This window comes from Trichechus manatus, unplaced genomic scaffold, assembly GCF_000243295.1.
Source record: "Trichechus manatus latirostris isolate Lorelei unplaced genomic scaffold, TriManLat1.0 scaffold00007, whole genome shotgun sequence".
Lineage (NCBI taxonomy): Eukaryota > Metazoa > Chordata > Mammalia > Sirenia > Trichechidae > Trichechus > Trichechus manatus.
In genome coordinates, this window is record NW_004443943.1 from 15,545,531 (window position 1) to 15,561,752 (window position 16,222).

General features: G+C 39.1%; 1 protein-coding gene across 2 annotated transcripts in view; it reads right to left on the reverse strand.

Annotated features, from left to right (window-relative positions):
• Positions 1 to 224: 224 nt before the first annotated feature.
• Positions 225 to 16,222, reverse strand: part of ANKRD22 (ankyrin repeat domain 22) — a 28,269-nt gene continuing 12,271 nt past the window's right edge. Inside the window, exons 2-7 of one of the 2 annotated variants that reach the window (XM_023739772.1) lie at positions 12,766 to 12,957; positions 8,692 to 8,748; positions 7,971 to 8,078; positions 5,428 to 5,505; positions 2,612 to 2,710; positions 225 to 1,913 (exon numbers count right to left, since the gene is read on the reverse strand). In XM_023739772.1, the coding sequence (XP_023595540.1) occupies positions 1,836 to 1,913; positions 2,612 to 2,710; positions 5,428 to 5,505; positions 7,971 to 8,078; positions 8,692 to 8,748; positions 12,766 to 12,957 (612 nt within the window). In that variant the 3' untranslated portion in view covers positions 225 to 1,835. The remainder of the gene's footprint in view (positions 1,914 to 2,611; positions 2,711 to 5,427; positions 5,506 to 7,970; positions 8,079 to 8,691; positions 8,749 to 12,765; positions 12,958 to 16,222) is intronic. The other variant, XM_004370127.2, reaches the window with a different exon arrangement.

Consider the following 16,222-nt stretch of genomic DNA (forward strand, 5'->3'; position numbering starts at 1 on the left):
TTTCAGCTCAGTAATGAAGTCACTCCCGAGGTTCACCGTTCAGCCAAAGATTACACAGCCCCATAAAACAAAATGAGATTAATGGGGCACAACAGTCCAGGGACAAGGACTAGAAGGCAGGAGGGGACAGGAAAGCTGGTAATAGGGAACCCAAGTTTGAAAAGGGACAGTGTTGGTATGTCATGGGGATTGTTAACCATTGTCATAAAACAATATGTGTACTAACTGTTTGATGTGAAATTATTTGTTCTGTACACTTTTATCTAAAGCACAATAAATAAAAATTAAGAGCTAGGAAGAAAATGTTATAATGTAATAAAACAAGGTATATATTTTATCCTTTGATCTTGTCAAAGTTACTGGCAGACAATCACCCCAATGCATCCACAAATCTAGATTTCTTTCTTTAGAAAAACTGTTCAATTTTCATACAGTTTCAAAGATGATAGTAATAAGTTATATGAGTAATAGTACCATTTTGCAAAATCTAATCTGAAACCAAATCCAAGTTATACTGGCATATAAAGTCCACTTGTTTTTCTCTCCCCTAGTCACCTTGTAACTCAGTTCAGTGATAATGGATCTTAAATAATTTACTAAGAGTCATTTAAGGGCTTCAGAATCTATTTCTACAGGTTCCTTCCTTTACAAAATATGTGCCTTAAGGCCCTGTACGTAGTTCTATAAATATTCCTGGGTTTGATTTTTTATTAGACCTTTGTTCTGGTCAAGAATAGTAAACCCTTTGTTCTTAGATTGTGCTTCTTACCACACGTAGTGTGGTTTAGCTTGTGTCCATAGCTATGGGTCATTCAGATTTGATTTGCAAAGTTCAATCATAATTTTTTAAATGTATTTATTTCCACTCTATCTCATTCACAAAAGAGGTGAGACATATTTTGATATTCGCAATCTCTCGCTTAGAAGTATATTCCAGATACCAGCTCGTCTCATCATATAGTTCTATTTTTTTGTAAAGAAACCCTTCACCTAAATAATTTACAATAATATTTAAAATTTTATCAATAAAAATAAACCAAACTAGCAAGTTCAGCATCTGGCTTGTATTCTCAAGAGGATCATAAAGATCTTTTTGAACAAACATATTGATAGTTACGTAGTCTTGTTCAAAACTAAGACAGCTTTTACTTGTAATCTAATACCAAAATGGCTAGTAGTGTGCTGATAAGCTGGCTTTCTGGAAAGAAAGGAAGGAAGGAAGGAAGGAAGGAGGGAGGGAGGGAGGGAAGGAAGGAAGGAAGGAAGAAAACCCCTCATTTATAGCATTTGCCAATTTCTATGATGTAAATACTTCTACCACTGACAACTGATAGATGTCTTTGTTGAAGTTATTTCACCAAAGAAATATTTACACATGAACTTCTAAACCCACGCACATACATACAAATGTACACATTTTGATTTTTCTTCTTACTACTCAAAGGGACCTGAAAGAAATAGTTTGTCTCCTAGGGCATGAAGTAGACAGGACAGATTCTTTATAAGTGAAACAACAGAGAAAAGAGAATGCTCTCTCATATAACTCTGCTCCTCTTCTTTAGAAGACACTGAGGTCGAAACATCATGTGTTTAGGCTGAAGTGAAGATTCCAACAAATCAGTGCTTTCCCTAGAGGATTATGGCCATGGTGAACTCCACAGAGTGAAACACATTATAAATACCAAGCTCTTCAAAAAAAATTACCCATGGCAAACATCATTATCCCCATGAAATGGTGACTTCCACGTTGAATGGCCTATAGTCCAACAGTCCAAGATGGAGATAGAATCCAGTCCTTTAACTTTGCCTACTTCTCCATCTGTGAGGCCACAGGACTATGAAACTTTCCTTAGCATTAATTCAATCTGGGAAAATTTTAATCTCTGTGCAATGTCCAGTGGACTCTCACCATCCTGAGGAGAAAAAAAAAAAGTAATTATTTCCAATAGAGTTAAGTGTCAATGCAAAGGCTCTAGTAAGCAGTTTAGACTCATTGACTCTCAGGTTTGGCAAAGGCTTTAAATGTCATTCAGTTCTAACAGTAATAACCCAAACCAGTTGCTGTCAAGTCGATTTCAACTCATGGTGACCCCATGTGTGTCAGAGTAGCACTGTGCTTCATAGAGTTTTAACGGCTGACTTTTTGGAAGTAGATCACCACCTTCTTCCAAGGCACCTCTGGGTGGACGTTAACCTCCTACCTTTCAGTTAGCAGCCTAGCACATTAACCATCTGCACCGCCCAGAGACTCCCTCTAACAGTAATGTTGTTGTTTGCCATTGAGTCAATTTCAACTCATAGCGACCCTATAGGACAAAGCAGAACTGCCCCATAGGGTTTCCTAGGCTGTAATCTTTACGAGAGCAGATCGCCAGGTCTTCTCCCCCTTGGAGCTACTGGGCAGTTTGAACCACTGACCTTTTGGTTAGCAGCCAAGAGCTCAACCATTGCACTACTAGGGCTCCTATACCGGTAATAGGATAACTCAGTCCCTTAATGAAGATGATTAATTCTATTGTTATTAGTATTGGAGGCAAATAATTTACTTCAGCACAAGGCTAGGAGGTAATGCTACTGGAAGAACCTCACACCATGGTGTACAGATGCTTACCTTATTCTTTATTGTGGGATCTGCATGGGCTTCCAGGAGCAGAGGGATAACCGTCTGGTTTTTCATCTCACAGGCGTAATGCAGGGCAGTGCAGCCATACTGAAACACAAAGGGCCAACGCTGCAGCTCATCGGTCAGGCTCTCCAAAGACAGAAGTCTGTGGCTTCTTAACAAACACTTCACAGCTTGTAGTTTATCACTTAAGTAAAACCTTTTGTGGGCAACTGTATTTCATGTACTTACAACGAGTTATCTTCTCTACTTCCGTGTGTGTATTAATATCCTATAGGTCATCAGTATCTCCCTTTCTCATTTTCTGTTCTGAACTTAAAAATGCATCTTCTAAAAAGCTGATGCTCAAAAATCCTAAGATTTCTTTGTAGAATTCTACATGCCTGGGCAATCACTATCTTGATCATGTCACCAGTTTTCCCTTTAAAGAACCTCCACATACACCTTTATTTTTTTTTTTCAGATATTATCCTTTATGGTCCTTGAACAAATCCCCACAGTCTGAAAAAGACAAGTGGTGCCCATATTACCCCAGCATGCCTACAAGATCGGTGCAGCTCTATGTGGAAGTTCCTTATACTTTGTGTATCATTACTGGATCATCCTGTTGGTACTAATTTAAAATACTAAGTACAGATCAAAGGAAACTTAAAGCCAGGGTATTTGTGTCCAAAATTTTGTCTTTCAGAAAGCAGCCAAGCAACCAGGGTTTTGGTAAGAGAAGAAATAATATCCTTGGCCATCAAGACTAACAGAACTAATTCTGGGCCTTGTTCCCTGGAAGCTCTTCTAAGCTCATAGGAGATAATGCTGCAGTCACTTATTTTTATAAAGTGATAGCATGAGGAATGCAAGATCTAGTGGTGAATTTTTCCTGGTGAAATAGAGTCTAATTACCTTAAAATACAAAACACTACATTACTTAGTGTGGGAAAATGGATCTTAATATTCAGATTATTTTTTAATAATGTTTGGTGGTAAAGGTAGGTAGATGTGTGTGTGTGACACACATATATAGAAATGTAATATCTCTATCAAGACATAAAGAGAGAAATAGAAAAATATTCTATAGAAATTTTGGTTATAGGCATAAACTTTACACCTTTTGAATTTTACTTAATCTTTACTAATATTTTACTTAACACCTTTCAAAGGCATCTAAAGAAATTATGATACATGGGAGTAATGTCTATCCAAATTAGTTTAAAAATTCTATTTAAAAGAAAAGAAAAACATACATTATATAAACATATTCTCTTGATCTCAAATGTGCTGTATGCACACACACATATACACACACCGCATTCGTTTAAACAAATGATATCAATATAGCCAAAACTAGAATGATGTAAATAATTAATCGAAACAAGGATGGGGACATTTTCTCTATTACAGAACAATGTGCCCACTCAGAAGAAGTCAGGCATCACAAATAGAATGTTATCTTTTATAGAGTCAAAGTTCAACTTTTTCAATAAAGAACTGGAAACCCAATTTTTTATTCAATAAATATAAGCAAATAAAAGAAGTGCAAATGAACTTTTGACTCATTATGATCATTTAAGGGAGGAAGATGAATGCAAGGATGCAGGGGTAGAGGTGAAAACAAAGCATACTCGTGGACAGGAAGAAGTTAGCTGAGGCTACTTGCTGTAGATTGAATCGTGTCCTCCAAAATTATGGGTTGTAAATTCTAACTCCTATACCTGTGGAGGCGGTCTCGTTCTGGAATAGGGTTTTCTTTGTTATGTTAATGAGGCCATATCAGTGTAGGGTGTGTTCTCAGCCATTCGCTTTTGAGACGTAACAGAGCAGATTAGGCACAGAGGAAAACCAAAAAACCCATTGCCATCAAGTCGCTTCCAACTCACAGTGACCCTAAAGAATAGAGTAGAATTGCCCCAAAGGTTTTCCAAGTAGTGGCTGGTGGATTTGAACTGCCAACCTTTTGGTTGGTAGCCATAGCTCTTATCCATTGCACCACCAGGGCTCCTAGCACAGAACAGGCAAGCACAAATGGAGGGGAAGATACATGCCACGTGGAGATCACCACGAGCACAAAAAGAAGGCCAGAGAAGCTGAGACAAGGATATTCCCCCAGAGCCAACAGAGAGCAAGCCTTCTAGTCTCCTGAACTGGGAGAGAATACATTTCTGTTTGTTAAAGCCAACCACTTGTGGTATTTCTGTGATAGCAGCGCTAAGAAGCTAAGACACTACTCCTGCTATGATCATTACTCTCACTCATCATCATTTGGATTTTCTTTAGTTTTAGAGCTGGGGACTCTCTTACTAGTGGGTTGGGAGCTTGGCTGCAGCAGCAGCTGTTACAATTTATTGAACACAGGTACTCTGCTAAGTGCTTTATGTGAACCAGCCCTGTAAGGTAAGTACTATCAATATCCCCATTATACATATGAGGAAACTGAAATTTGCCTAAGTTTATATCTTGCCAAAACTCCCATAGGTAATAAATGACAGGCCTAGATTTGCAGATAGGCATTCTAACTTCATCTTCTTAACCACTCAGAATGCTATTTTGCTATGACAGCCTCTGATTTCCTTAACTTCTCAACAAAGTTGAAATCAGTTCTTTCAAAAATGATCAATAAAGACTTTATTCCCTTGAGTTCAGTGGCAGAATATAGACAATCTCAAGGTCACCTGACTGGTAGTAAAAATAAAGGAGAGAGAAAACTAAACGAAGGGAAAGAATGCAAGCAAGTCCATCCATCAATGGCAGGTACACCACCTACAAATACCACTTTGAATATTATTTCAAAACAGCTGAAATGACAGACTTACGCAGTCTGTAGCATTAACTTCGATGCCAGCGTCAAGTATCATTTGGACAAGAGTTTCATTTTTCTTTGTCTTTGATATCTATAACAAATGGCAAATACAAGAGAAATTTGTTTAAAAACATTTTCTCCATCTTATGTCTGAAACTATTTTAATCAATTAATTAATAAGTTTCGTTTTCATCTCAACACCCAGCATGCCTGTGCATTGTTTTTAAAATGTCCCCCACCTGGCCAACACACACCCCTTAGCCCTATCAATTAGTTAAACCTGTGGTTCTCAGAGCACGGTCCTGGAATAGCAGCATCAGTACCTGGGAACTTATTTTAAATGCAAATCCTCAACTTCACCAGAGACCTACCAAATCCTACTAAAGATAGAGTCTTTCTCATCCGTCAATAATTTCCCATTGCTCTGAGGACAAAAATAAACTCTTCAGCATGGCCTACAAAGCCCCATATGCATCCGCCTCTGTGTACCTCCCCAGCCCCCTGTCTGACTCTACACCCCCCACCCCCACCCCAGCTCACCCTGTTCACCTACGCTGGCCTTCTGTAGTCTTTCATCCTGATTGGGCTCCCTCCTGCACAGGATGTTCCCTCTACCTAGAAGCCTCCTTCCTCCCGTCTTTGTCTGGTAAATTCACCTCTCAGATCTCAGCCCAAGAACTCTTCCTCAAGGAAGCTTTTGCTGACCTACCTGACCAGGTAAAATCCCTCTCTTCTAGGCTCTCGTATACCAATCCCTTCTCTGCATCAACTGCTTCATGGTAATGTGTTTGTGTCATTATTTGATTAATGACACTCTCCCCACCACCCTTGAACTCTCTTGAGGAGAAGGACTAAATTTATTTTGCTCATCATTGTGTCCCTACCACCTAGCACAATGCCTGGCACACTGTTGGTCCATAATAAATATATTTTGAATAATTGAACAAATGAAATCCACTTTTCCTCCCTAGTCTGATGAGATTCTGACCACATGCCAGTTGGAGCCTTCCTCCAGCATTGCACTGAGGAAGCACAGCTGTCTCTGCTCACATGGCCTAGCCCTGGAGTTCAGCTCCTTTATCTTCTATGAGTCCCTGGGTAGTGCAAACAGCTGACTTGCTCAGCTGCTACCCAAAATGTTGGAGGTTCAAGTCCACCCAGAAGCACCTCAGAAGAAAGGCCTGGCAATTTATGTTAAAAAAAAATCAGCCATTGAAAACCCCTTGGAGCCTGTTGCCCTGAGATAATCTTTAAACTTTAAACCAAAAATATCCCCTGAAGTCTTCTTTAAACCAGGGCTTCAGACCGGTTTGTTCTGGTTCAAAACCCTGCTGAGAATTTGCATTTCTAGCAAGTTCCCAGGCAATGCTAATGCCGCTGGTTAGGCACCTCAGAAGAAAGGCCTGGCAATCTACTTCCAAAAGGTCACAGCCATGAAAACCCTATGGAGCAAAATTCTGTTCTGACACACATGGGGTCACCATGAGTTGGAACTGACTGGGTGACAATTGGTGTGGTGGCATGTACTAAATACACAGTGAATTATTTAAGCACTTTTCAAGAATATAAAGATTATATATTTATCAGTGAATCATAGCATCTTTGTTGCTCATAAATCCAAACATCAAAATCAACATCATTGTATTTGATTATGTTGTTGTTGTTAGGTGCTGTCGAGCCAGTTCCGACTCATAGCAACCCCATGTATAACAGGTTAGTTAATTATAGTTCCTCAAATACTGTAACATATTTAAAAACTTAAGGAAATAATAACATCTCCAACTGGTAGACTTCGTCCTGGAGCTTACATTAACAGGGATAACTAACATCCATAGTCTATCAGCTATGAGGAGGGAGCGTGGTTATTTAACTGGAATGAATTACGAAGCTGGTGGGTCATCTCTCAAAGGTGGAACTGACCACACGGGGAAACAGATGGCAAAAAGCAGATGAGTCATTGCAAACCTGTGACTCTGCTTGAAAATAAAACTGAGGTTTCATCTACTCATAGTATGACTGCATTCCTACACAAGACTTTTTTTTTTTAAGAAAATTTCTTCACATCAAAGATTCATTCAAGCATGAGTAAGTCCACCAAGGTGAAAGATGGGCTTAACATTCTCCGTAAAGATCTTCCATGTTGGTCAGTTTTCTGGATGCAAACCTCTTGCGATCTGTTCTTTAACTCACAACCAGGGTGGCTCCTTAAAAATCAGAAACTCGGAAGTATATGTACCTAAACCTGAATTTCTCTTACAAAAAAGGAGAAAAGAATAGAAGAAAGGGAAACTTTGTTTAGTGTTCAGGATTTTTTGTTTCCTTCAGATGACTTTTCATCAAAATGATTTTCCCAAATAAACGTTGCACAGATTATCTTACTATTGATTGCTAGCTACTTTTGCTACCTTTGTTCTTCCTTTACTTTATAACATTGCATGGATGTTGGAAATGTCATATAAAGTTCAAAGGCTTATTTTATTATTTCTTTACAACATCTCACCAGCCGAGCAAAACTTGACGAGTCATGCTATTACTTTCCTATGCATTTGTACTCACCATGAGGAAATACCCAATAAGCAGAACAGGCATTAAGAGGATGATGAGTAGGTAATCAAAGAAGGTAAATCTCTTCTTCACAGCATAATGCAAGCAGGTTCTCTCTTTCTAAGAATTTAAAAAAAAAAAAAAAGATTTTTTTTTTTTTAAATATCACTTCAACTTTCATATTTTCAGATTATCATATCAAAACGTTCAACTGGTGCTTTTTATTTGTATGGTATCCATGGGATTTTCACTAGCACCTCTTTCTGCGGGGCATGTCTGATCAATAAACTCAGTTTTTCCATTGCCCAGGATATTGAACACAGGCCTGTTTTAACAAAAGCTGTGGAAGAACTATAGAAAGACTGTAGAGGTGAAATATACATTTTACAAATCATCTAAAGATGGATTCTCATAATGATTTTACTTTTTGGAAAAAAAATACACTGAGATATAAACATAGCATTGAATTTAGTATTAAAAGCTATAGTTATCCCTTAATCATCTATGGTGTACAGATTATCCATTTTGTGGTTTGTGCATAGGAAAATCTTCACCATATGGCAAATTTTCCATGTTCCTGTATGCATACTGACAGTGCTAGAAGAACGCAAATAACTCAATTTAACCCTTCAAATGTGTGAACATTTATCAGGTCATGTATTTAAGCTTCTAGGAATTACAGGGGATGTGAAGCCGCAGTGCCTCATAATCAACGGTAGAGAGAAACACTCACAAATGAGTATAATGCAAAACAGTCTGTGATAATTGGATTACCAATCACATCAATGAGCTGAGAGGGAGAGAGAAAAGAGAGGTTAGTTCCACTTGGGGGAAGGCACAGTTCTGAAATAAGAACACATCTTGTTTTTCTAAATATCAAAGTATATACGTCTCCTGTAAAAAGTTTAGGAACCAGGGAGGTGCATAAAGATAGGCTTTAAAATCACCCATTATCCAACGGCCCAGAGTTAATTGTTGACATTTTGGTGCATTCTCTTCCAGTCTTTTAAAATGCATATTTGTGAGATTTAAAAAATGTAGGATCAAATTGCATGTTCAAAAATCATGTCTTGCTTTTCTGCGTTTAATATTCAAAATATGTGCATTGTTTGTGCCATTTAATACGTTTGAACATGGCTGCATGGCTTTTTATTGAATGGAGCTACTTTATTTAGCCAAACACTACCTGTTGTACATTTCAAGTCTTTAACTTTTCATTCTTATAAATAATATTGCCTGAACATCCTCATTCATAAAGCTTTGTCAACATTTCTAAATTTGTTGTGCATAAATTTCTAAAAATAGATTTCCTGGCCTAAAAGGTATTAATACTTTTCATAAGGTAGTGTCAAATCATGCTCCAACAAGATAATGATAATAGTTTACACTTCCTCATCAAGACTTGACTTTCTTTTTTAATCCTGATCAATTTGACAGCCTACATATATATGTGTGTATATATATCTCTTTTTAAAAATTAATTTAATTTGCTTTTTATTGAATCAGGGTTGTTTATTGGGCACACTCATCTGAATCACCAACAGAGATTTTAGTTTGTTTTTAAGATACTTGTTGATTTAGTACTTCTGAAAATAATTCATAAACATTAATCTAAGAAAAGAGAAAGCACTGGTTCAGCTTATTAACATACAAAGATTAGTTGTGGGAAAAATGGAAAAGATTACCTAAACATTAAAAAAACAGAAACTGCGTACCAAAAACAGTTTAATCTAGAAGTACCCACTGAAGTTCTTCCCATGATTTTAATGATACCAGAGGACTCCAGCTGGCTGGCTCAGGGCTCTCCTCTGCAAAAGACATAAGGCACCTCCACAGCTTGGTCCCTGTGTTGTCAAACTTCTCCCTCCCTCAGTTTTTTAATGAGCAAGTCTCTCAAAAGAGGATATGAACTATCGCACAGACATCTGTCTTCCAGCACCACCTCTCACCGTAATTCTACACACCTGGTTTCACTGCTGTGTTCAAAAACATCCTGTCATACTCTATTAAGCTGCTTATCTGTTAGCTACAGCATAAGCATGACTTGCTTTTAAAACAAAAACTAGTCAGCACATTGTCAAGAGAGTCCAGTAGTGATCAATTTTCTGATAACATATTATTACATCAAATTAGCTGGCATTTAAATTGACCGGGGAGTCCCTGGGTAGTCCAAGCAGTTAAATCCAAAAAGGTGGAGGTTCCAGTCCACCTGGAGGTGCCTTAGAAGAAAGGTCTGGTAATCTACTTCCAAAAAAAATCAGCCATTGATTGTTCTACTCTGACACACATGGGGTTGCCATAAGTTGGAACTGACTTGCCAGCAAGTAGTTAAACTGACTTAGGAGGGACGTGTGGGGCTCCTATAGAACTTTTTTTCTCATTAAAAGATGAGTGGGTCCAGGGAATTCATTATTATTACAAAAAATGATTTTAATATTTAGTCTAATTTAAATTTGAATATTGCCTTTACTATGATGCACACACTCGATGCTCAGAAGGCATTCCGGAAGGGTGTTCATAGCCACGCGCACACATTCTTCTCTTTCTTGCACCCGAAGGCTCCAATGCAGTTAATGTCACATCTTTAAACACATTCTTTATGCTTTTCTGTGTGACTTGAAGTAGTCTCTGGTTGATGACCTAGCTTGACCTTAGCAAATTTCTTAATCGTAGACAGGCCATCTTGATATTAGCATATTTTAACAATAGCAATTAATTTTAAATTACCCACTTTTCCACCACATTTTCAAATAAGAATGAAAAACAGGCAAAAAATATATCCATGTGTAGAGAGCTAAGGGGTCCTCATCTGTCATGATACTCTCATGCTGCAGTATCTAACAGCCCTGTTCCCCCCATCATACTAAGGCTGCACATTTAACAAATAATCAGATGCAATCAATTTGCAGTGGCCAATATCGAAAGGCATGTCTAACGGCATCCTCACCCACAATGTACCTAATTGCTTGTCTTAAATACTTTAAATTAACTTTAAATATGTCAAGTTAATTGTTGAACTCAATTTTCCACTGAGCTATTGATAGGCATCTGTGGTGCTTTCTAAAAATATAGGTTGCTAGACCCCTTGCACATCTGCTGAATCAAATCTCTGTTGGTAAGGCCTAGGCCTTTAAATTTTATAAAATTTCTTCAGAGGATGCCGATGTTCAGCCAGAATTGAAAGTCACTACTTTCATTACTAATGAGATTAAATTGTCTTGTTGTTTTTTGTTTCCTTTTAATTTGGCCATTTGAAGGGAAATAGCCTAATAATATCAGACAAAAAGAAAAACAGCCTATGGATTAACACAATTCTATGGATTGAATTGTGTCCCTCAAAAATATGTGTTGTAAATCTTAACTTCTATGCCTGTGGTTATAATCCCTTTGTTACATTAATGAGACAGGATTAGTGTAGGGTGTGTTTTAAATCAATCTTTCTTGAGATATAAAAGAGATTAAACAAGCAAGAAGTAAACAGAGATCGGGGAAGAGAGAAGCCAAGTCACAGAAGGTTGTCCAAGAAACTCGGAAGAGACAAGAACCTTCCTCCAGAGCCAACAGAGAGGAAGCCTCCCCTAGAGTTGGCACCCTGAATTCGGACTTCTACCCCCCTAAACTGTGAGAAAATAACTTTCTGTTTGTTAAAGCCATTCACTTGTGATATTTCTGTTACAACAGCACTAGATAACTAAGACACACATGACACAAATTAATGTGGTTTCTGCTTTACTTTTTTGATTAGCAGAAATAAAATAGTTGATTATATATTCTATTCAATAATATTGCCTAAGTGTGATCCAGGAACACCTGCACTGCAGTCAGCTAAGGCGCTTGTTAAAAATACAGATTCTCCAGAGGCTTCTGGGCCACACTGAAGACAGAGCCACTGCTCCGCGGCCAGCTGTGCTTACAAAGCTCTGGTGCCAGAGGGAGAAACCTGAAGTCCTTTAATAAGACTCTGGGGTTCTTCTAGAACCTCTTTTAAAGCAATTATTTCTTAACCTTTTCAAAATATCCCTATCCCAATAAGATGGAAATAGAGCACTTCATCCAAACTCAAATTGTCTAGAACTCCTCACAATAAGAAAACGGAGAAGGTTTCAGCTTGGAAGGAAGAATCTGTAACTGCTTTTTTTCTGGAAGAATGCTTTTCCTGCTCTTTACATCCCCTTCTGCTTCCTGGACCTCCATGGAAATAGCTTAATAACCCTAAGCCTGGTTTTGTTTCCTCAGCTGGGAAAAAAGGCCTAAACTTCTTGAGCCTCTGTGGTAATACTGACAATTTGACCAGCTCTTCACTAACATCCTTTTCATCCCTGACATTCTAGAAATTGCTGCATTCTTTTATTCTATAAGCAAACTGTATGATTAATAATTTATCTTTCTGGAGATCAGGACCTCAACATAATAAAAATCTACTGAAATAGCACCATAAGGTCAATATTTCTTTTCCAGGAAATCCTTCCAATTATTTGTACAGTAGTAAGGGGGTGGGGAGAAGAATGAGAAGAACGGAAGAAACTCTACCCTGCCGAAAGAGTGAACTATTCCCTTCCGGAGTATAAGGACATAATTGACCAAAAAATATGCCTGCTGATTGAACTGTGTTGTACATTGCTTTTTAGCCTAATAAAATGTTCTCTGTGTGTGTCCAATCTCTCTAAAGTAAGGCAGACAAAAAAAATATACTGTTGCAATTAGAAGCTACCAGCCATGAGAAAATTACATTCACACTGTCATTGATGCGCGGAGAAAGGAATTACTGCGGTCAATTCCTCACTCCACTCAAGTGTCATGTCCCCACCTGGTTTTTGAGATTCACATTAGCATTTCTTCTTAAAAGGAAGGAAACAATTTTCAGGTGCCCACGCCTGCAAGCGCAGATCAGGGGAGTGTCTCCATTAAAGCCATCTTGAATGTTAATATAGTCGTTGTCTTCTCTCGCCCACCGCAACACTTGACCAAAGTCATTCTGATAGGCCGCCTGGCAGATGGGCTGAGTAGAGAAAAACAAATGTAGGTTTTGAAATATATGCATAATTAAAGCACACACACACACACACACAAAAAAAAAAACCATCAGAAGTTAAGTGTTTCCAAGTTGTTATATATTGCTTTGATGGTTAGATTTTTGATCATCCTTATACCTGGGCTTAAGTCTAGGACAAGCATAGCTCACGAGGTCTAGAAGCCTCTTAAACTTTTCTAAATGGCTTGGCATACAGAAATATTTGTTGAATGAATGAGTGACTAAATGGATGAAATATTGCAAAATTTACTCAATAAGGAAATGGGTGTTATGCTCATAGATAGATGGGCTTGTCAGAATAGCAGAATTTTGCTGAAGATAAAATAGGCATATTAGGAGAAGTTTATGGCAGGCCTTAAAGTTTCAAGTCAAAACACAAGTCATCAAATCTTTTAACATGGTATCTTCTGAAGCAAAAACTTTAGCTTTGATGTCAGCTGTCACCATCCAGAATAGTCTGCCAGTGCTTTCAATGTCTGAATCATCCATTGAAATGTCTTTATAGTACTTGTCACTTGAATTACAAAAGACTTATTTCCATTATTCTCTTTATCCATATAACACTCTACACTCTTGTAAAAGAAGATGCTCAAAAATGGTGGTTCTTAATCCTGGCTGCATATTAAAATCACTCAGAGAGCTTTGAAAACTACCAGTGTCTAGACACCACCCCAGAGTTAAGTAAATCAGAATCTCCCCAAATGAAGTAGCAAAGTCACTGTTCTAAAAAAAATCACATAGACCAAGTCATCACTGAGCCTGAGATGACTGCCTTGGAGCTCTCACAGATGACTGAGAGGCACAATGCTACCCTCTCACATTATCTGCAACCCAGCAAGGGGGTGTCCTATCAGCACATCGATTCCCTCAGTTTCCTCTTCTGTAAAACAGGAGAGTTGTTATGCTGATTCTATAAATATTTAATAAGCACATATTGGGTTCCAGGCCCTGAGCCAGGAATTGAGGGAGAGGGGTGAACAAGACCTGCATAGCCCCTGTCCTCAAAGAACTCAACACAGAGGGAAGGACAGGTTTTAGACAAACGATACACAAAGAAGTTATATAATTAGCTGCAATCCATTAGGTGTTGTTTATAAAAAGCATTATAAAAACTTTGCAGAGTCCTATGAGAGAGTAATAGCAAAGCCTTGGCTAGCCTCATCTTGCCCACTTTCCCCCCTCTGCTCCAGCCCTTCTGGACTTCTCTCCTTTCTTCAAATACTCACAAGTTTACTCTCTTCCATCTGGACCTCTCCCATTACTGTCCCTCCACACAAAATGATTTTCCTCTTTCTCATACCTCAACAAGTCTTATTCATCCCTCGGGCCAGAATTTAATTTTCACTTTATCCATGAAGTTCATCCTAACTCCTAATACTCAGTATTTCTCCTTCACAGAAACTTGCAGAACTGAAATTGTTTTCTTAATTATTTATGATCATTTGTTCCAGGCTAACCTGTATCAGGAGGGGTTTGAGGCAGCATTGAGTGAGGGAGGTATTGAATTTCAGATGATAAACTCCTTGTGGGCAGAGGCCACATCCATTTGATTCATCACTATATCCCCAGTAGATAACACAGCACTGGGCAGGCACATGGTAGGCAAACACTAAATATTTTTAGACTGATTTAACTAGACCATGTAGAAAAAACACTTAAATGGCATATGGATGGTGCTAGATTTATGGAAGCTACTATTATTGCTTATTGCATCATTTTTTGATTTATAATCCTGTCAGACCTCTCCTGTGTGCCAGCCACAGGTGCAAGGGGGAAAAAAGTATATAAAATATGGGACTTCCGGCAACACGGCACTCTAGGCAGAAGCACCACACCGTCCCTCCACAGCAAAGATCAGAAAAACTAAGCCAAACAGAGAAAACAGCAATCCCGAAACCCTACACATCAAATGAAGAGATAAAGAACTCAGCCAAGCACCAAATAGAGTAAGAAACTGACAGAGAACAGAGAGCGAGGAGACACACATGGAGAGGTCCCCTATCAGCTAATGCAGCATGGATCCAACATCTTGGACTCCTATCAGAGACCAGCAAATGAGGGTACAAGAAAACAGCTTCAAGGAGCTTCCAGCAGGAGACAGAACAACCAGTAACTGGCGATATATGCTTTCCCAACCCCCACCCTTCTTCACCCCCACTTGGCCTCCCCTGCTTCCCACGGCTACAGTCTCTTGGCCGGGAAGCACTGGCTGCTTGGATTCCACCCTCCCGCACTGGCCAACTCCGTGAGGGCCATTTGCTGGCTGCTGGTGCTGCTTTTTTCTGCTTCTTTTGATTTCTTCCTTACCTCTCACCACCTCCCCCTCCTTTTGCTCAAATATCTGGCTCCGTGCGCAATCTTTGCTTCTTCCTGAGGGGCTGTGGAGCTCCATTTGAGAGTGGAACTGCTTCCCAGTCCGCGCCGCCATGCTAGTGGGATCCCGAGGCTTCTTTGTTTGTTCTCAATTATTTGTTTGTTTTCTTTTTCTTTTCTCGAGTTGGGAGCCCGCTCTGGCCGGGCAGTGCTGTGCGGCTTTGGACCTATCCCCTCAGCTTGTGCAGACACACAGAGGGATCCCTGAGAGCATTTCTTTTCTCGTGGGTTTTTTTTTTTTCCTGTCTTTTGGGGGGTTTTTCTTGTTCTTTTTTTTTTAAAATTTGTTTTCTTTTCTTTTCCCTCTTTTTCCCTTATTGTCTTCTTTTATTACTCAGTTTCTCATCTCTCTATACCTTCCTTCTCTTCCTGTCTCCAGGATATCTGGCACTGAATACCTCTATGCCTCCTAGCCAGGCTGTACTTCAACACCTGGGAACAACTTCCCCAGACCTTGTAGCCACACCGGTGGGATCCCTGAGAGCTCTGCTGTTCTTTTTTCTTTCTAATTTTTATTTATTCATTCTTTTCTTTTTTTTCTTCTTTTTCCCCTTTTTGTTTCTCTCCATTTAATAGTCTCTCATCTCTCCACTCCAACAGCAAGCTCCCCTGGCACTCTTTTTTGTTTGTATGTTTTTGGCTCCTGTTCCTCTCTCCTCTCTCCCATACCCATCTTAGCTCCACACATCACAATCTCCCCCCTCCATCCTGCCTATCTGCACCATCACTTAACATCATACCATCAAGCAGCACAGGCACGCCCTACCGCAACCTGCCCTGCACTGATTACCAACCCAACCTGGTGGCTGTAGTAAGTGCCACAAACAACCCATCCCAGCAACTCCTCTTCAGCTAGACC